Below are 21903 nucleotides of genomic sequence, written 5' to 3' on the forward strand. Positions count from 1 at the left end.
ATATAAGTGCTGGCCATAATGGCAGGAGGCCAGGCCAGAGCTTGGTAACCATATACCACTGTGCCTCACATTTATTTGTCTGACAAATAAATTATTATTTTAATTTCTCTATTGCTGCGTTGAATATTTCATTCCAGCTAAGCGTTAACCACAAGCAGGATGCTACAGTAGGTGCAGTGAATGAATGCATTGCAACACAAGTGCTTAATTTCATGCAATTCCATCAGCTGAGAACCCCCTAGTTAGACAGCACTGAACGTCATGGCCATCTGGATGTACAGTTCCTACTACTTGTAAAGCAACAGTAGGGCAATACCTTTATTACGACTAACTAAAATGTCACAAAGCAGTGAGCAGACTTTTGAGTTCCCTGAGAGGCCTTCTCTAACATCGGTCTTTCCGTCTTGTAATTATGAAACCAAAGCTCGTAAACCAAAAGAGAATGGAAGCTGCTGAATCATATTTCCAAGTAAATGTTCTGCAAGCATAAAGCCCACCATGCATCTTCCTGTCCAAAGCATTACAATTTTGCAACGTAAGAAAAAGCTTGATGAAATGCAGAAAACTGCACCAGAATTGGCTGTGCTATTCATTTTACTGGTAAAAACATGGGAGTAACATCATTACAGCCAATGGATTTATATCAATATTAAATGACAAAAACCAGTACAATAATAGAGAAATCGGTTGCCTGTAAACTCAAATACTGTATGGGTTTGGGGACAACTGCTACCTTACCATAGTCCTCATTGTGGGCTCTGGTTTGATTTCCAGGAAATTCTGAACATAATGTGATTTAATTGGTGCACACAAGTCTGGATGTCCCTCTCACACAGTTTGTTTTATTTATTTAGGAACTGAAATGCCACTTTTCAAAACACAGTTTTCTCAAGGTAGCTTATAATTAACATCATATGACACGAATTTAAGCACACTTCAGCAAAATTGTTCCAAGGGGAGAAATTTCCGCTTCACAACAGCACATCCAAAATGGCTGCTCATCGAATACTTTAGTCAATGGTACTTGCTTGTGTATTCTTCTCTGTTGAGGCAAATTTCATAAACTCCTTTAAGACGAAATAGTAGCAGATACCATCCAGGAAGCAGTTGAGATTAGCCCAGCACAGGCTGATCTGAACAAATGAGCGAATCATCTGCTGGCAATCATCCAGTATTTGGTTCTTCACAAGATAATATAACACCAGGGCCACATGCAAAGGGGTGAAGCAGATGAGAAACGTAGTCAGGTTTGCTGTGATTATATTGATGGATTTGCTCCTGTTTGTGAGGGGCTCATCAGGCGTTTGGTTCCTTCGCAGGCATACAATGATCCGGACTGTGCAGAAGATCATAGCTGTCATGCAAATGAGAAAAGCTGTTTCCAGGGTGGCAAACAAGATGGTGTTTTTCCAAATACTTCCGGAAAAGCCATAGAAGCAGGGGCCTCCATGTTGGTGAAGTTGATACGTATATGCAGTTCCTGCCCACACCCCAGCTGAGATGACAAGACAAGTTGTGGCTGCTTTCTTGGGAGATCTTAGGGTCACGGCGACAAAGGGGTGCAATATAGCAATGTATCTATCCACACATATGCATGTGGAGGTTAAGATGCTTCCGTACATGTTCACAAAATACAAGCTTTCCAGGAAGGAGCAAAAGGCACTGCCGAGATCCCACTCGCTTTTGTGATAGGAAATTATCTTAAAGGGAAGAGCAAAGAGCATCAAGGTATCAAAAACCATCAGTGATGCCATGTAGATAATGGGTTCTGTCCATTGCCTGATCTTGCGGCAGGCAAACCACATCGCCATTCCGTTGAACAGCAATCCCAGGATGAATGTGGGAATGTATATAGCAAGTTGGAAGCGTTCCACATAAGGTGGAATGGGGAGGCTTGTGTTCCCTTGACTAGAACAGTTGGCTTGAAGGCTGCTTGTCTCCATCAGTTCAGTTTCCTTCAAAAAAGAGACAATGAGGCTATTGAAGTGAAGGCCACTGGATGATAGTTTAAAGAATGAATCAACTGGTCGGTGCCCCCCACCCATCCCCATTCAAAACCCATCTGAACCATGAGCTCATTCCATCAGGGAATCCATTTTCTTTCAATCTCCCATGTGTAATATGGAGGTAACAATAAGGTAAAGGTAAAGGGACCCCTGACCATTAGGTCCAGTTGTGACCGACTCTGGGGTTGCAGCGCTCATCTCACTTTATTGGCCGAGGGAGCCAGCGTACAGCTTCCGGGTCATGTGGCCAGCATGACTAAGCCGCTTCCAGCAAACCAGAGCAGCGCACGGAAACGCCGTTTACCTTCCCGCCGGAGTGGTACCTATTTATCTACTTGCACTTTGACATGCTTTTGAACTGCTAGGTTGGCAGGAGCAGGGACCGAGCAATGGGAGCTCACCCCGTTGCGGGGATTTGAACCGCCAACCTTCTGATCGGCAAGTCCTAGGCTCTGTGGTTTAACTCACAGCGCCACCTGCGTCCCCGGAGGTATCAATACTCACCTACAATATTAGAGTTGCTGTAAGGATTGAACACTTAGGAGTAGTGGAGGAGACCAACCTGGTTTCTCTGAGCCATTAGCAGGGTCAAATCCCACCTTTGCCACTTCCACTCATGTAGGCTAGGCATGGCCCTGCAATAGGACACCAAGGGGTTTGATAGCACCGCAGTAAAGCTTTGAGTCTTAGCATTCATATTGGTCCTACTGCAAAATCAACTAAATCATATCATAGTTAAGGACTTCTCTAATCAACCTGGGTTAATTAGTATATGCTCTTCATTCTCCCATTGAAATGCTGCTGCGATGCGGATGTGAACCTAAATTTTATACCACAGCACTCAGTGAAGCAGGCAGAAGATACCAATGGGTTTACCCATTCAAACTCCTAATAAATTATGAAGGAGTAGCTAAAGCTGCCTCCTCCATACAACTGGAAGCTAAAATAAAATAATAATAATTAACTCAACTGGAACTGCAACCAAATGAAGACAAACATCTGAGAGAAGTAGGCAGTGAAGAGGAAGTCACAGAACTCGAAGAAGGCGACTGGCAGCAAATGAATAGAAAGGGAAGAAAAACAAGATGAAAAGGAAGACGCAACAACAGCAAAAGCAACACAGAGATGGTTTCCTCTCTGCCTGACGTCTCATTGAAACTACCAGCTGTAAGTTTGAGATCTATAACCAAAACAGGAAGGAAATGAGATCTATGAGATCTATAACCAAAACAGGCAAGAACTGGGCTATTCTTCTCTTATTTTTTGTTTGCAATATAACCATGTAAAACATTTTCTGTTTCTGTGGGGGAGGGGTTAGTGCTTATGTTCCCCGAGTTCATCTTAGCTCATGAGCATCTGATTCATGAAAAAAGAGGCAAACTATTTCACTCTCAGCTATAGGTGCCGGGAAGGTTGTGGCATTTGTGTCAGTATTCTCAGCATTCGCCATTTCACATTTTAAGCTCATCGTTGTACGAGGGTGCTCTGCGTGTGTTATGTTCCCTTGGAACCTGGCTGCTAGAATTTTATTCTATTTTTGTTATGGTTTAGGAGCTGAAATGTGACCTTGAAGTGTGCTGTGAAATACGGTGCTTGGTGGTTTATTTATTTTTTAAATTTCCTGCTGAACAAGGATGTGACCTTGAGCTATGTTTCAAAACCACTTTAGCTGTAGCTAAGTATTGTTGTTTTCTTCAAAAGAAGCCGTGGCAGACTCTTTAACTAGTGCCTCGTTGTGAGACTCATTGAGAAACCCCATGTAAGCTGCCTTGACTTCCACGATGGAGAAAGGCCATTAATATTCCAATAATATTCCATTAATATTTGACTTCCTTCACCAAACTGGTGCCCCACCAGGTGTTTTGAATTCCAACTCTGGTCAGCCTGAGCCAATGATTCTGTTGGCAAAGGCTGACTTACATAATAAGTACCTATAAAACCCAATGCAAAACTACTTGAAGGACTGTCTCCTCATATGTAAATCTGCTCATCCTTTAAGATTTGGTATTGCAATCCTTCTTGTGTGTCTATCGCCTTCTGAGGCAAGATTGGTGACAGATATAGCAGGGGTTTTGTTGTTGTTGTACCTCCCACAAATCTATGGAAAACTCTTGCCTCCAAAGGTGTTCTTCTGGCAACTGAAATTATTCAGTTGATTCTGTTGCTGTTTGCTTATTTAATTAAATAATTAAATAAATTTATATCCTGCCGTTGCTCCCTAAGGGTGCCAGTGTATTAATTATTGGCGTTGCTCTTCGCCTTTTTTGCTTTCTGCTGTTGTTCTTGGTTTGAAAATCTGTTGCTTTTACATTTGCTGCTCGGAGGCAGGGGAAAGTGGAATGTGCGTTAAATTACATAAAATAATTATTCCTATCCAATTATTATAAAATTGGTCTATTTTGGACTTGTTACCAAAAAACACGGTGCCAGCAACCAACTTAGATGGATTTAAACAGGCATGAGACAAATTTATGGAGGACAGGGCAGGCATTGATTACTAGTAGTGATGAATCAGAGTTCATATGGGTCTGACTGCCAACTGTTGGGAACAGGCTGCTGAATCTGATGGATCCTTAGTCTAATCCAGCAGGGCTCTCTTCATGTTCTTATACAGGTTGTTTGAATAGACTTTTATGTTTTTATACTTTCTACAACATGCTTAATATTAAGCGCAAAAGTAAAGTGTCATTTGCATCAGTCTGTCTCAAGAGACAACTGAGTGCACCTCCAGGGGTGAAGTCAAACTGCTGCATTAGCAACATCAAAGTGACCTCCTCAGGGCGCAATCCTGGGCAGGGTGTACGGAGGTCCTGGGCTGCCCGGATGACAAGACCTCCGTCTCAGCCTTGCTGATGTGGTCCAAAGGGAAGCAGAGCCATGTTTGGCACCAGCTTGGCTGCAGGAGTTGCTGGAAGGAGGCGTACAAGGCACCATTCAACTGTCTTATGTAATAAAAGTAAATAAAATTATGGTATTAAGTGAACACGCTATGCAGTCCTAAAAGCTATACAACAGAAAAGGTATAAATTGAATGTATTCTTTGCTGCCGAGATGAGATTACATAACAACCAGCTATAACATAACAAGCATGGTTGAGCATGAGACACTTAATCTCAGGGTTGTGGGTTTCATTCCCACGTTGGGCAAAAGATTCCTGCATTGCAGGGGGTTGGACTAGATTATTCTTGTGGTTCCTTCCAATTCCGCAGTTCTGTGATTCCATAATGCACCCCAAAACAAGACAGGAAAACATTTTTCAGTCAAGACATGAAAAGGAAAGTGCAAAACACTGCTCTTTCTGGTAATGGGCGGGTGTCATTTCCTTGAAGAGGATTTATGCAGGAGTAACTAGGCAGAGAAAAGGGATGCAGGTGGCACTGTGGGTTAAACCACAGAGCCTAGGGCTTGCTGATCAGAAGGTCAGCAGTTCGAATCCCCGCGATGGGGTGAGCTCCCGTTGCTCGGTCCCTGCTCCTGCCAACCTAGCAGTTCAAAAGCACGCAGTGCAAGTAGATAAATAGGTACTGCTCCAGCAGGAAGGTAAACAGCGTTTCCGTGCGCTGCTCTGGTTCGCCAGAAGCGACTTAGTCATGCTGGCCACATGACCCGGAAGCCGTACGCCGGCTCCCTCAGCCAATAAAGCGAGATGAGCGCTGCAACCCCAGAGTCGTCCGCGACTGGACCTAATGGTCAGGGGTCCCTTTACCTTTTTAACTAGGCACAGGTGACCACCAGTAACCATGGTCTAAATGCCAATGCCTACTACAACTGAGATCATCTTTGTTAGTTCCACCAGCTCAAGTCAGTCAGGATGGTGGAATGGGATGGCTAGGTTCAGGCTGCCCATACACCATACATTTAAAACACATGACTTCCCACAAAGAATCCTGAGAACGTTATTTACCCCTCACAGAGCTACAGCTCCCATCATCCTTCAACAAACTACAGTTCCCCAGATTCTTTGAGGGAAGCTATGTGCTTTAAATGGTGTGTACGCTGCCTCACTCCCCACCTTACAAACAGATGGGCATCACTCTCAAAGCTGATAGTGTCAACCATCTGATTACGGCTGTATATGCAGCTTCCGATACACACACATAGCACATTTTCTACTCAGGCAGAGGAAGAAATGCACCTCAAGTATGCTATGCTATGCACACAAACACATAGAGTTGCACAAGTATGATAGTTAAAGGACCCCTGTTTGGCTAAGTCCAGTCAAAGGTGACTATGGGGTGCAGCACTCATCTTGCTTCAGGCTGAGGGAGCCAGCATTTGTCCACAAACAGCTTTCCGGGTCATGTGGCCAGCATGACTGAACTGCTTCTGGAGCAACAGGATGCCATGACGAGTGCCAGAGTGCACGGAAATGCCGCTTAACTTCCCGCCACAGTGGTACCTATTCATTTGCTTGCACTGGCATGCTTTCAAACTGCTAGGTTGGCAGAAGCAAGGACAGAGCAACGGGAGCTCACCCAGTCGTACAGATTTGAACCGCCGACCTTCCAATCGGCAAGCCCAAGAGGCTCAGTGGTTTAGACCACAGAACCACCCACGTCCCTTAGTTGCACAAGTATTTTCCAGGGTCTGCCATATCCAGTATTGAGGACTACATGAGATGGCTTGCTGGATCTAGACAGATTATTAGCCAAACTGGAGATAAAGCATTGCAAATTTAAAATCCTAGATGTGATCAGTACTTAAAGCTCATAGAACTTACCCCCATACTCACTCTCCATAAAACCAGCCAGAACACTGGATGTTATTCAGTGAATCAACAGTAGGTCCTTCTTTACAAAGCCTTTCCTGGAGCAGAATAAACACCAGATCCCAAATGCAAATACTAGCTTCCTCTTATCGATGTTCTTAAAACAAACATGTGCCTGCACCCTACTTAATTAGCTGGTGCCATCATTTGCGAAAAGCTGCAGCTCTATTCTGTCAACTCCAGCTAACGTTCTCAACTCTCATTATTTGAACTCAGCCTTCTGACGTAGTTTTTAAAGGTATTTGCATACGACGCTCCACTTTTTACTATGTGGTAAACCTGTAGCAGAGGAAATGGTATTTATGTCACACACAACCTGCGTGACAAGCTTCTCAATTTGGCCATGATTAGGGAATAGGATTATGTTTATTTGAAACCACTTGAGAGACACCGTACTGTAGCATATACTGTAGCATAACCCAGGCTTTGACACTGATTTTTATATTGCACTGAACTGAAACAGCGGCATTGCCACTTAATCTATTGTTGTAAATAATTAGCTAATGAACTGCTGGAAAAGAAGAAAGCATGCAGTATAGAGTGCTACTCTTTTACACTTGCAGGTTAACAGTCACTACTGGACATGGTTCAAAACTGATTCTTGGCACCCTATGGAATAGGGCTAGATCTGTAGTGCATTGTTTGCATACTTCTTTTGAAAACCAGCCCACAACTGGGATAACTATTTTAGAGCTCCCAAAGAAGGGCTACATTTGATTTTAAGAAAAAGTGAATGATATGCACAACCATGTTTTTATAACCTTCCCCAGCTTACTGCCACATTTACAGAATGAGATGTCAGTGTATTTGGTGCGAATGAGATTAGTCTGCTCATTCTACAACAGTTTCGTTGAAGATGAAATCAAAATATAGTTGTGAGTTTTACTTCTGAGTAAGAAAGTTTCTAATTTACTTTGAGCAATCATTAAAGTCATTTATAAAACATGACCTTCAGTTCCAGGAAACTTGCACGTTATGAGTCATCTGCTGTTTTCCCCACGCTATATAGTACAAGAGGGCAGACTATGACAGAATCATCCAGTACATATGTGGATTGAATATTCATCATAAGGCAATGTCAGAATTGAAAATAGTAAGAATTTAACATCTTAATGTATGTCACTTAATACATTTTAAAATATGAATTGATGGACAAACAGGCTGCGCATATGCCTATAGCAAAAACAGCACCAGTGATATTATTTCTTCCTGATCACCTATGAAAATCCAAACTCAAAATGAAGTATATTTAACTTTACTAGACCCATCAAGATGTATAGTGTCAACTTGTACATATATGGTTTGTGAAAATGCTGTTAGTCCTATCTTACTAGTGAGCAGGATTTTCTGCTCAACACAGTAGTTGCTTCTACTAAATACTAGGGACACTGCCTTCTGAATAGTTTATAGCCTTTAATTAAAACTCATTAGATACTAAATTTCTCTCAGCTGTTTGTGTTCACGAGGATACTTTCAAGATATTCTTGATAGCTGTTCTACATACTCAGTCATCTCCTGGTTTTTAATTGCTTTATTAGCCATACTTCAACAATCCTTAGCTGCAGGTAACCTCAGAAAACCACTTTCATCATTTGATTAAAATGAGCTTTCACAGAGCAAATATGGGATAGAATTTTCATTTGCAGAGGCAGCTCATTCATAATCAGAATGATCAAGAAATGAGAAAGCAATGGTCATGCACAGGTTAACTTGGCTTTAGTGTTGGAATTGCTTCTATCTCTTTTGTAGACCTACTACTTCCTTAACAATTAAGTTCAATTGGCCTTTCCAATAATTATGCTGAAATCAATTCCCATTATGCTGGTTGACTATCATTTCTTCTACTTTATTCTTTTTCCTCTTCTAACATACTGATTTTAACTTTTCAACTGCTGTCTCTTTTGGAACAATCCTTTTTATTAGCATTTTTCTTCCACACCACATTTCCAATTTATTTGCTTTATGGCTAAAAGGAGGCAAGTTAATACTTTGAAATTAGACCACTCCCATTTGACAACACCTTTGAAAACTCAAACTGGGCTCTTCACAATACCTTTGCCACATAGTACTCATAGAAACCTTAAGCTCTTGCAGTTGTTCTGATGCTGCACTCTTATTGATACAAGGAATCAAGTCATTGTTATCCAATTAAGCTTATGTGGGCTGAATAGCCCCAAATCTGGAAGTTTGTCTGCAAAATAAGATGTATGACCTTAGTACCTGCCACCCCAGGGTCATTCCAGGGCCCAAGTGATCAAAATCTCTAGAATTCAGCTGCTGAAATAGAAGGGCCCTCCTTCAATGTCTTCAAGACCCTAGATGGCTGCTGAGACCTTCCTAGCCCTGAGAATGGGAGAGGCTATTTCTCAATCCAACAGAAAATTACCCACTCACAGGTCAACCCTGACACTATCTCAGCAATAATAGCTAATGCATACAGAAATAAGGTGCTGGCTTATGCATTCCATAAACCTTTGGCCATCCCGTATCATATACCCACATCTCATACGGCATTGCATCCAACCCTAAATCTGTTTTATGGTTCAAGGCCGTTAAGTATTCCGTGGCCACAGGCTCATTCATTCCTACCCATTATTCAAATAATTGCAAACGTTAAAGCTCATTTTTACAGGACAAGGGATAAATACAAGCAAGCTCTATTCATACTAACTGGAGGCTAGAAAAGTATTCAAATGTTGTAAAAAATGCAACCCAAGCTTAATTGTAAACTTAACATTGAGAGCATTGCAATTTTGAATGAACATGCAAATATAAAATAGCACCCGTTCTTCAAATTTAACAGCATTTTCTATTATAATGAATCTTAATAAAAGTCTTTGGATTCCCAACAATAAAGACAAACACACAGGCTGCCATTGTTACTTATCACAATTACCCCTGCAACCAGTCAAAATGTTTCGGTTGCAGGTTTTGCATAGCAGGGACACGAGATCTAGAATCAGCTTTAATACGCAACCATGTTTAATGACTTGAGTAACAAAAAAGTTAATGCCTATATGCTATTGCTGCTTAAGATTGTAGTATGTACTTAAAGGTAAAGGTACCCCTGCCCGTACGGGCCAGTCGTGTCCGACTCTAGGGTTGTGCGCCCATCTCACTTAAGAGGCGGGGGGCCAGCGCTGTCCGGAGACACTTCTGGGTCACGTGGCCAGCGTGACGAAGCTGCTCTGGCGAGCCAGCACCAGCGCAGCACACGGAAACGCCGTTTACCTTCCTGCTAGAAAGCGGTACCTATTTATCTACTTGCACTTGGGGTGCTTTTGAACTGCTAGGTGGGCAGGAGCTGGGACCGAATGACGAGAGCTCACCCCGGCACGGGGATTCGAACCACGCCGACCATGCGATCGGCAAGCCCTAGGCACTGTGGTTTTTACCCACAGCAGCACCTCAGAGTAAAACACAGTGAATTTTGCTTCTAATACAGAATGGTATTGCACATGAACTGGAAGCTACTTCATGCTATGATCCAGTTTCTTAAGACACAAATACTATTCTTTGGTACGACTCCAAACCTTTGTAAAGGACTCGACTGCCTGAAAAGATGGGTTTATATTCCCTTTCTCAATGTATTGCTTGCATTTTGTCTTTATTTTAAAATTTACATGGACAGATTACATAGTTTTTCTACCTAAGCTTTAAGGATACTTTCATGAGGTATTCTTTCCAGTTGGTTCTGGAAATGTCCTGTATAAGGAGGAACATGACACCATTATCAGGTTCTATTAAACCATAGGATAGGAAACAGAAACTTTTAAAAAAAGAAATAACGGAAGATATACATACATTCATTCATGTTTCTTTATTTAACACAAAGCTCAATGTGCACAATGATATCCCCATGTGATTTTCATTATAAAGACATGTCTGCTAAGATTTAGGATCCTGTAACGTATTAGTATGATTCTTTTCCATATAAATTTTTCATTTTTCAGGTTTTCAAGATCGTTGCAAAAGGAATGCAAGGGGGAAGGGAGAATAGATCTTCAAATCTAGGAGGCAGTATACAGCATTTCTGACAGAAACTTTATTTTATACTTTTCTCAGAATATATTTATAACTATTCTAAGAAAGATTTTAAAGCTATTTTAAATGATTAAACGAAACTGCTACAACGCTTAAATGTTTATTTGAAACAGAACAAGTGAACTGAAGTATGAAAATATTTTCAAATAATCATCTGACATTACTTTTTTTCTAATACTCTTCCCCTTCTTCAGCCTCAGCTTCCACAGAATCAACACCCACTTCTTCATAATCTTTCTCAAGAGCAGCTAGATCTTCACGAGCTTCAGAAAATTCTCCTTCCTCCATACCTTCTCCAACATACCAATGCACAAAGGCTCGCTTAGCATACATCAGGTCAAATTTATGGTCAAGACGAGCCCAAGCTTCTGCAATGGCAGTTGTATTACTTAACATACACACAGCACGTTGCACCTTGGCCAGATCCCCTCCTGGCACAACAGTAGGAGGCTGGTAGTTAATGCCCACCTAGAAGAAAAATGAAAGTTTAATTATGTTTCCCTATAGCACAATGCTCCACCACCCACATTCAAGGGAATCATTGCAGGGCTTATGAGTTTTGCTTTTTCCTTAATTCCCATTACAGCAGGCAAGGACATTACAGAAAGAAAATTAGAGGTGAACTGAATATTAAGCAACTTGAATAAGACAATCAGGTAGGTGAGAATATAAAAAATGTATGTATCTATTCTCCACTATGTCCTGAGGTTCTGCTTCTACACCATAGGGAGGGAAGGACAAATGGGTTTGTGGGCAATCATGAGGATCCCACTGTGAGCAGACTGTACTTTTGACCTGGGGGTTGTGTGTATCAATAAAACGATAAAACTACACAGGATTAACATTCAGAATGCAGTCATCATTAAGTTATATTTCAGCCAAGAAAGCCCTCTGGATATAGGGCGGTATATAAATTCAAATAACAATAGTAATAGTAATAATACTGTTAAATATATGGTTAACTTATTAATATCTTAGGATCACATTGTTTGGCATACACAAAGATCACAAAATCTACCAGGAAAGGGCAAATTATTTAAAAGCCTCTCTATCTAGTTAAGTTTCACCCCAAGATGCTAAACAAATACTTTAAAAATGATAGGCAAACCCTACTTCTTAAAACCTACATTATTCCAATTCTGAAAATCAATAAAAGCAATGATAGGCGCTGTTCCATCCGGTCACCTATTTGAGGGAATGGAGAAAACTGAACCTCCTTTCTTGCCCAAATGTCTTTGTTCCGCAGAGGAAAAATCTGCAGCCCATTTCTATATGAGCTGTCTGGTTAAGGAGTGATTTCTGTTATTACTTTTTTATTTTACTTTTAATAGGTTAGTTGATGTGGTGTAGCAAACAGTTGTTCTTTAATCAAGGAGACTTGTACTCAAATCCCAAACTATGCTATGAAGCTTATTTCAGGGTAGCCACAATCTTGCTGCCTACACTACTTTATAAGGCTGTGAGAATAAAATGTGATGCCACTATATACAGTGGTACCTCGGGTTAAGAACTTAATTTGCTCTGGAGGTTCGTTCTTAACCTGAAACTGTTCTTAACCTGAGGTACCACTTTAGCTAATGGGGCCTCCCGCTGCCGCGCAATTTCTGTTCTCATCCTGAAGCCAAGTTCTTAACCCGAGGTACTATTTCTGGGTTAGTGGAGTCTGTAACCTGAAGCATCTGTAACCCAAAGTACCACTGTATAGTGCTCTGAGCACTGGGTAAAAGGGAAAATAAAAATAGAAACATTAATAGTCCTTAGCTAGATTTTTAAAGGAAAGATCTCACCCTTTAATATTCTACTTTGTGAGCTTAGTGATTATAGGAAATGCTAACTGCCACAAATTAGTAAAGAAGTGGTACAGCCATGTACTTTCCAAACTATTGGATATCTTGTGCCTCTTAGTGACAAATAAGAAATGTAATTTACATGAATTTAATATTGTTGGGATATCTAAAATGCACTTGCATATCATACGTAGTGTTTTTTAAGTGTATACTCTCCCATTTGGATTACGAAGCACGGTACATGGGCCTGCCTCTAAAAAGAATTTGGAAATCTTTGGAACTCAATACAACTATGTGACAAGGATCTGATCTGAAAGAATGAAAGGGGCCTCATGAATGAACAAATGTACCCTGTCATTTTAGACTGAGGCCTGCATCTTTAAGAAGCTTTTAAAACCATATTTGATTAGTTTTGATTAGTGCAGCGTTTTCTATGAATTTGACTAATTTTACTTTCAAAATTACGGATTGCACTGTTAAAATTGCAAGTGTGAAAACAACTACCTATTTGTTGTTAATTTACAACAGATTAAAAATGAACTTATGGACAGCTTGTGCACCGTGAAAACCACTTATAAAGAAATGGCTGAAAGGTTCTGTAAACTCACTTAAAATGCTTAAAAATACCTTGAATCCAGTTGGACACCAATCCACAAACTGAATGGTACGCTTTGTCTTGATAGTTGCAATAGCTGCATTGACATCTTTTGGGACAACATCACCTCTGTATAACATGCAGCAGGCCATATATTTGCCATGGCGAGGGTCACACTTTACCATCTGGTTGGCTGGCTCAAAACATGCATTAGTAATTTCAGCGACAGACAACTGCTCATGGTATGCCTTTTCAGCTGAGATGACAGGTGCGTATGTTGCCAAAGGAAAATGGATTCGTGGGTATGGGACAAGATTTGTCTGAAATTCTGTCAGATCTACATTCAGAGCACCATCAAAACGTAGTGAAGCTGTGATAGATGAAACAATTTGGCCAATGAGACGATTTAGGTTGGTGTAAGTGGGACGTTCAATGTCAAGATTGCGTCGACATATATCATAAATAGCTTCATTATCTACCATGAAGGCACAGTCAGAATGCTCCAATGTTGTGTGTGTAGTAAGGATAGAATTATAAGGCTCTACTACAGCAGTAGATACCTGTGGAGCTGGGTAAATAGCAAACTCCAATTTGGATTTTTTGCCATAATCAACTGACAGTCTTTCCATGAGTAAAGATGCAAATCCAGAGCCAGTGCCTCCTCCGAAACTATGAAAAATAAGGAAACCCTGAAGACCTGTGCACAAATCAGCCTAGAAGAAAAAGACAGCAAGCAAAATATTAGTATTCTAAGTGTGTACTTAATGTACAAATCATTCCTAGAAATCACTTGTTTTCACTGTGTGCATTTAAAATATTTGGCTAATTAAAAATTTCCTTCCATTTTTCTTAAAAAGTCTTAAAATCTAATGATCCTAGACTTATTTAATGTTGTCTGATTATTTCATGAAATATGCTGTTTTGATGTTTGATAGATAAAGCTAAGCAGTAGTTCAGTATTGCATTCTACACTAGTAAGTTCTATTTAGTGTAGAACTAATAAGTCAACTTAAATTAATCAAGCCCATTAATTTCAGTGGGTCTACAAATATGTTTAATGTTGGATACAATGCACTGAATTTAATAAGTAGTAAAATGAAATCTTTAGTACATTTTACTTGAAATCAAAGACTTCTAGAAAAATATTAAAAAATGGTATGTGTGAACAAAAGAGAATTTATTTATTTATCTATTTCAGATAACATAAATAGTTGCCTTGGATAAAATTAGCTTGTTACTGGTGTATGCCCCCCCCCAAGACACAAAAATGACTTCTAATTATTTATGTGGTCAGTTACAGTGCATGGCTTTGGGAATACTTTTTAATGTGCAATAAAGAACCAATTTTCCTGTCTTTGTTAAGTCTACTAAATCTATTTCAATCACCTTTAAACTCTATTCTGACACAATAAAATCATACCTTTAAGATTAAGGACCTAAACCAGAATAACATGGGAAGTCTGTACATACCAAAATCCTGTGAACATAGAAGATCCCTATGCAATACTCATGTGTTGATATTTTACTGATCTCTGTACAAGTGTGTTACAAAAACATACTCCCTTACAGTAGTTCTATAGCTGTCTGTGCAGATGTCAAATTGATTCAAGATAGATGGGCCTTTACTTGTAAGTTAAGTTTGTATAAAGATGGGAGGTGGTAAGGAGGGTGTGATTAGCAATTTGGTTGTGTGTGTCCTTTGGATTTATGGCCTGTTACTGATACTTTCCATTTAAATGTACTCTTTTATTTTCATAATAGAATATTTTTTTCTGACTAGTTTGAAAGGTAGCGAAATAGGTTGGTGTCTGTTCTTAGCTTTCTACTAAAACTTACCAGTTTGCGAATGCGATCCAGCACTAAATCAACAATCTCTTTTCCTATGGTATAGTGGCCTCGGGCATAATTGTTGGCAGCATCTTCTTTTCCAGTAATAAGTTGCTCAGGATGAAATAACTGCCTATAAGTGCCTGTACGCACTTCATCTATAAAAAATTATAAAGAATCTTGTAAACCATTCCTATTTCACCTTTGCCTGATGCATTTAGCCTTAGAACATTATGCATGAAATGGTAAAGACAGCTTGCCACAAAAATATTCTGTAAAATTTGTATTGCTAAAGTTAGTATTAATCTATAATAACTCTAATATACTGCTCAAAACTGCAATAAAGTCTATTTAACACTAGCAATTTCATACACTGGAAAGAAGCAATATACCTACCAACCACAGTTGGCTCAAGGTCCACAAAGACAGCTCTAGGCACATGCTTGCCAGCTCCAGTTTCACTAAAAAAAGTGTTGAAAGAATCATCACCACCTCCTATGGTCTTATCACTTGGCATCTGACCATCAGGTTGGATTCCATGTTCAAGACAATACAGCTCCCAGCAAGCATTACCAATCTGAACACCAGCCTGTCCAACATGGATAGATATACACTCACGCTGTTAAAAACAAAAAGATAGAAGAGTGAAAATTAGTTTGTTCTTTTGTAAATCACTGAGAATTAAAAAAAGTAGTACCATCACAGACACCAAAGACTATTTTTTAAAAGTGGCTCTCTTTTCAAACACACCACTATCTTAGCCTAGATAATCTATTTAAGGGAATATCCGAGGCCTGTTTAACTAACACTTTCAAAGAGGAATGTATTTCTCTTACCTCCCATATGATCCAATTAAGTTTTACTTATGCACTCATTACCTGTCATCCTTCACAGCATTTTGCCATAATCTGGCCACTACGCACTTCCCAAACGGTTAATAATTACAGTGCATTCCCTCCCGACCACTGTCTCCTTTCGCCCTTCTCGACGATTTCATGCCAGGATACCCGGTTTTACATTTCAACACCGACTTATCCCACTGTGGGCCTGATTCAAAGGAAAGCGATCGCTTTCACGCCTCCTCCATGCCACCCTTTAATAGCAAAACCACACTATTCCACCGCTCCCCACCATGGCAAATCTGAGGCGAAGCGACGGTCAGCCCTCGCGCTCTCGGCCCTGAGGAAAGACCGCCAACGGCGCGAAGCCAACCGACTCTCTCGGCAAGATTCGCGCCTTTCGGGGTCACGCGGCCGCTCTCCATTGGCTGCCGGAACCGCCGCTCGTTCACTCGTGCTCGCGCGCCACGAGTCGGCCGGCCTTCGCCGCGCACGATGCGGGGGACCTCGGGTTTCCGTCTCCCCGCTCGCCATAGGGCCCTGCTTACCACCCTCTTACCCCGAGCTCACGGCCCCCGTCAGAACACCCTCAGCCGAAGGGGTTCAACACCCGCCATGCCGTCCCTCCTAAAGCCCCACCACAGAAACCCCCGCTCCCTACCATGGCGCCTCGCGGAGATGACGAGTTTCACGGACACCGGTGGAGCGTTCTGCGCCCTATCCCGTCTGAAACTAACGTCAATTGTTCAGCCGTTGGGGGCAACGGCCTCTCTCGCGCCCCTTTCGGTCGCCCTACTGATGCCTTATTGGCGGAGGCTGCTCCGCTTTTGCACGCTGATTGGTTGAACGGGGCCTTCTCCAACTCGGGGTGGTTGTGGCCTGATATGATGGGGGTGGTTGTGGGGCGGAGGGGAGCGTGACACTTTAGGCGGAAAACATTTTCGCTTCTGGGGGGAGGGGTGGAGAGCTAAATGGATCGTCGGAACCCCATGTCAACAAAAGCACCCTTCTACAATATGGGGGGGGATGCACTTTTGTCACTCACTGTCAAGTGTGAAAACTGCATGCTTTTCACACATAATTGAAATGTGTGAAGTAGCCCATGATTGTGGATTGCGAAGCGCATTGAAAACAGACGTCTACCCTCTCCAAACTTTGAATTAACCAACTGCCCTTTATAACTTTATCTTCTTTGAAGGCTGCAGCCTTATATGCACTTTAGGTCCAGTTGCAGACGACTCTAGGGTTGCGCGCTCATCTCGCCCTATAGGCCAAGGGAGCCGGCATTTGTCCGCAGACAGCTTCCGGATCATGTGGCCAGCATGACCAAGCTGCTTCTGGTGAACCAGAGCAGCGCACGGAAACGTTGTTTACCTTCCCGCCAGAGTGGTACCTATTTATCTACTTGCACTTTGACGTGCTTTCGAACTGCTAGGTGGGCAGGAGCAGGGACAGAGCAACAGGAGTTCACCCCATCACGGGGATTCAAAGCGCTGACCTTCCGATCTGCAAGCCCTAGGCTCCGTGGTTTAGACCACAACGTCACCCGCGTCCCTATATGCACTTACTAGGGAGTAAATTCAACTGAACAAAGCATGTACATATGATTACAGTATATTGCTTTTCACAAAAATATGGCTCAAAGCAACTGAGAAACTCAGAAATGAACCACTTAGAAAAGAGCAAAAAACAAGTATACAGAAAAACCAACAAAAGACTAGGTCTATCAGGCCTCTTCTTCTTGAATTGCTGTCCTGGGAGCAACCATTTTATCAATCCGCCTCTAGGACAGATAGAAAGCTAAGTTCACTCCCCACTACAAAACGACCACTATCCCAAAAACATAATGTACCGCAGTACAATTGTGTTGTAAAATATCACCATTCTCATTTAAAATTAATACAGAAGCTTCCAAAATGCACAATGAAATGTATATGTTTTAGCTAATGAGCAACATTATTCAGAAAGAAAACCACCCAACAGTGCCATCGTGTGGGAAATCTATCTGTCATTTGAAATCCTGTGTTTCTTAACTGTCTTAAACAGTTTCTGTACTTGCCACAAGGAGGAAGCAGAACCCACATTTAGAAAAGCTGCGTATCATTTAAAGAATGGCTTAAGAAAGTAAAGGTAAATAAGTTTTCAGCATTTGTAATGAGGGTTACAAAAAGAGTAGAAGGGCTGTATTTTAATATTCTCTTCAAATCTTCAGAAATCTTCAAAAATCACTGAATTGCAAGAATGCCTTTATGTGCTAGCTGTTACGTTCTGCTTAACACAGATGAATTGAATTGGAGGCAGTTTTCAAATCAAACTGGATTTTATTCTAAGTGAAATATTATTATGAGTGGGTGGTCACTGACCAGATTCAGACACTCTGGAAGAAGACTGATTTTCTAGATCCATTTCTATCATGGTTTCGGCCTGGCTTTGGCACAGAAACTGCCTTGGTTGCCTTATGCAGTTTGCCTAGATGCAATAAAGTTTAATACGAACAGTCAATTTCAACAAGTATATGTTGGTTGAATACTGCAAATCAGTTGCATAACCAGCCCTTGGCTTAGGCTATTACCAGAAAATTTGCAGTGGGCAGAATTCCAGTGTCAGGGAAAGGGAAGGGAGTATTTGGTAAAAGAGCTAAACCCTAAATACAAACAGCAAATAATAATTTAAATTATGGCTGTTATTTCATAACTTTCATAACTTTAATAAAGTTTTGTTTTAATACTTTAAGTGCCAACTGTTTGCCATTTATTCCATAGTGTTTGCACTCATTGGTTAGAGCATTTTAAGCCAGAAAAAAGCTTCTTAATTGTTTACCAATAGGAGCATACAATGCTGCTGTCTATCAGGCCTGATTATTCTTTTAGTCCAGTATTGTCCGCTCACCTGCTACCTAATCCACTGGAAAGGTGAAGGATTGAACCTGGCACCGTCTGCATATAAAGCATATGCTCTACCGCTGAGCTATGCTCCCTCTCAATAACAATTGGGTAGCATAATTGGCTTGATGCTTTTTTAAATCTCTGGAAATTCAAACACTAGGGTCATTCCTTTTTAAATAGCAGATGAACATTCAATAAAGGAGTTTAAAACAGGTCTGCAAAACTTGTGATCCACCAAGTGAACTCCTTGCCTTCCACTTCATCTGCTATGTTTGGGAGGCAAACAAGAGATTAATAGACCTTATTTTTTTCTGCCTGTCTGGGATTGCAAAGAAGAAGAAAAAAGGTAAGCAGCCAATAGGCCCCCACAACACATAGATGGTGGGCTGCAGTAGGGTTGCCATATCACAAATTGAGTGCAGATTTGTTATATAATATCCATAGGTCCTTGCATCATAGGCAAATATATTTCTGTTATCCCAGGTTTTTTAATCTGTTTGGGTGATATTCAGTAATGGTGAAAACTTATGTAAATGGGACTTACTCTTCCTTTCCCCCCTTCTATAACTGCAACCTAAATCTTCTGTGGAGAGCTGAGGGATCCTTCAGAGCAGAGATTGAGCTTGTGGCCATACTGATATGTTGTATTCTAGCCTTTTATTTTTGTGACTCATGCTGGAAGAAAGCAGGCAAAAATATTTTTCATCTCACAGGGTTCATTGCCAGGGGCAGAGTTGCTTTACTAGCTCGCTGCTGCCTGAAATGCAGCCGGCTGTCAGCCAACGTTGCTTTCGTTCAGATGCTGGAAGTCTTTATTAATAAATATCTTCCCACCAACATCTAACAACATCATTCAGAAAACAGGATGAGCTGAAGCAGGGATGGGGAACTTCTGGCTAGCAGACTGATTGTAACCCAGGTGCTGAGATTTCCCCAAGGTTACATCCTCTGTCCCAGGACGTGCCTTTATGTGCTTTTGCTTGTGTTCAGGTCATGCTGAGAGGTACCTGTAAGTGAGGGGCACATGGGGCTCATCAGCCTGGGAAGGAAAAGTCTGAACCTAAACCTCCAACTGCCTTGTGGGATATCTTTGGGAGAAGAAAAGACTAAGGAGTAAACCCTGCACAAATCTGGAGTGGAGTCCTTAAGATGGTTGGATGGTGTGTTGTTCCTTCTGGAACTCCTGCAGCCTAGCTGGTGCCACACATATGGCTCTGCTTTCCTTTGGATTACATCAGCTAGGCCAAGAGTCGGGTCTTATCCTCTGGGTAGCCCAGGACCTCCATACACACTGCCCAGGTTTGTTCCCTGGGGAGGTCATTTGGTGCTGTTAACGCAGTGGTTTGACTTCACCCCTGGAAGCACGCTATTGCCAGCAAAAACATTTCAATGATTGCTGCATTTTACAACATACCTTTTCCCTTACATATTTAAATGGAGACATTTGATTTTATGACAATTTCCCCTATTATCATTAGCATTCATCTTTAAGCTTAGATTAAATGTGCGGGGAAAGGCGGGGAAGATGACTGATTTTACTCCTAGTTCTTGTGCCACACTGTCCTATATTCTGTAACCGCACAGCTCTGTAAGGGTGCTGCAGAGAAGAATCACTGTTCTAAATTGCAATTAGACTGGATATTTCTCATTCTTCCTTCCACTCTTTGCAAAATAATACAACACCACACAAACTTTTCTGCTGGTATATATTTGGGGAGGGGGGCACACTGTACACTTAGAGCCAGTGTGGTGTAGTGGTTAAGAGTGGTAGATTCGTAATCTGGGGAACCGGGTTCGTGTCTCCGCTCCTCCACATGCAGCCGCTGGGTGATCTTGGGTTAGTCACACTTCTCTGAAGTCTCTCAGCCCCACTCACCTCACAGAGTGTTTGTTGTGGGGTAGGATGGGAAAGGGAAATGTTAGCCGCTTTGAGACTCCTTCAGGTAGTGATAAAGCGGGATATCAAATCCAAACTCCTCTTCCTCCTCCTCCTCCTCTTCTTCTTTTTTAGAATATTAAATACATTGGAAAGACAGACAGAAATGAAATTTTGATGAACGCGCACTACAGTAATTTACATTGCTTCAGAGAAGAGGCCAGCTGCCAAACTTTCTGCACTTACTTTGAAAATAGTTCTAGACAAGGGCCTGTTTAAATAAGACAATGTAATGACTGATGTGCTGAGGCATGATTGATATACATTGAAAAGACGTGTCAGAATTCTAACATTTAAAAAGTGCCTTATCTTAAAAATGTAGAAAAGCAAACGGAACAAGCTGGGAAACTAGCAGTCAAAATAGATCGTTGAAACCATGTTATAAATAGCAAATATAAAAATAAGTAGGATTTCTCTGTCATTTCAAATAATTTTGCTGTTACTTGTTAAGTGACTGTTAGAGCACTTTAGGACTGAGTTTTAAGTCATAAATCATGATGAGGCCCTGCCTGTGATTTCAGAGGTAGCAATATTGTATGGTGGCAATAAGGAAGTTGTATACCTGGCTGACAACACACACGTTTGCCTTCCCAGGTGTATCATCTGTGTTTTTTCTGCCATCATTACTTACAGACTTTCAGTGATCATTTCCCATTATATACTGGAAACAACATTCATATCAATAGCCCATTTGCTATTAGTCCCAGTGGCTGCAGGCTAAAGCAAGACTGGATACAGTGCAGCAGCAGCAGCACACTTACACCACTATGTGGCAGAATTGTGCATATTTAGACAATGGCCCAGTTTGCATGCCACCTTCAACCACAGTTAATTTAAAGAATGAACAGTATGCTGGCGCATACTGTTCAGAAGTTTGTGCTTCACTCCTTCCCCGCACCTGCCTGCTGCCTTCTGAGGGAGAAGCAAGCCAGATAGGTTACATGCAGGTATGGGCTCATGGTTTGTGTCCCACAAACAAACCACGATCAGTAAGCCAAAACCAAAGACAAAATCATTTGTCTTACTTGTAGCTTAATGCATAAACTAGGCAGAAAGTTAATTTCCTAGACAGAAATGCTAATGAGGTAAGAGGGGCATATTAGACAAGGGGAAAGGCAAAGGGAAAGAAAAGAAAGATTGACGCTAGTGACATATACTGTATGAACATCTCAAAAGAAAGTTTGGAAAATGTCTGTCGTGATTAGGGAACTAGGAT

General features: G+C 41.3%; 2 protein-coding genes and 1 long non-coding RNA gene across 8 annotated transcripts in view; 1 reads left to right on the top strand and 2 right to left on the bottom strand.

Moving 5' to 3' along the window:
* Nucleotides 1-822: 822 nt before the first annotated feature.
* LOC310762604 (G-protein coupled receptor 55-like) lies at nucleotides 823-7066 on the bottom strand. 5 transcript variants are annotated; one of them, XM_083613909.1, is made up of 3 exons: nucleotides 6890-7066; nucleotides 2569-2641; nucleotides 823-1955 (listed from the first exon to the last, which is right to left on the bottom strand). In XM_083613909.1, the coding sequence occupies exons 2-3, from the start codon at nucleotides 2635-2637 to the stop codon at nucleotides 1011-1013; spliced, it is 1014 nt and encodes a 337-aa protein (XP_083470035.1). In that variant the 5' UTR covers nucleotides 2638-2641; nucleotides 6890-7066; the 3' UTR covers nucleotides 823-1010. The 5 variants fall into 5 exon arrangements, with proteins under 5 accessions (XP_083470035.1, XP_083470034.1, XP_083470036.1 ...); XM_083613908.1 differs by having other exon boundaries at nucleotides 6727-7066; XM_083613910.1 differs by lacking the exon at nucleotides 2569-2641 and having other exon boundaries at nucleotides 6727-7066.
* LOC310762668 overlaps nucleotides 3095-21903 on the top strand; it is an 80270-nt gene continuing 61461 nt past the window's right edge. Inside the window, exon 1 of the long non-coding RNA XR_014548125.1 lies at nucleotides 3095-3173. This is a non-coding gene — a long non-coding RNA (uncharacterized lncRNA). The remainder of the gene's footprint in view (nucleotides 3174-21903) is intronic.
* Nucleotides 10580-16688, bottom strand: LOC310762582 (tubulin alpha-3 chain). 2 transcript variants are annotated; one of them, XM_083613848.1, is made up of 5 exons: nucleotides 16528-16688; nucleotides 15424-15646; nucleotides 15037-15185; nucleotides 13233-13913; nucleotides 10580-11286 (listed from the first exon to the last, which is right to left on the bottom strand). In XM_083613848.1, exons 1-5 carry the CDS (start codon nucleotides 16528-16530, stop codon nucleotides 10990-10992), a joined length of 1353 nt encoding a protein of 450 aa, XP_083469974.1. In that variant the 5' UTR covers nucleotides 16531-16688; the 3' UTR covers nucleotides 10580-10989. The 2 variants fall into 2 exon arrangements, with proteins under 2 accessions (XP_083469974.1, XP_083469975.1); XM_083613849.1 differs by lacking the exon at nucleotides 16528-16688 and adding an exon at nucleotides 16159-16284.

The sequence above is a fragment of the Podarcis filfolensis genome (assembly GCF_964270895.1).
Source record: "Podarcis filfolensis genome assembly, chromosome: 5".
Taxonomy (NCBI): Eukaryota; Metazoa; Chordata; class Lepidosauria; order Squamata; family Lacertidae; genus Podarcis; species Podarcis filfolensis.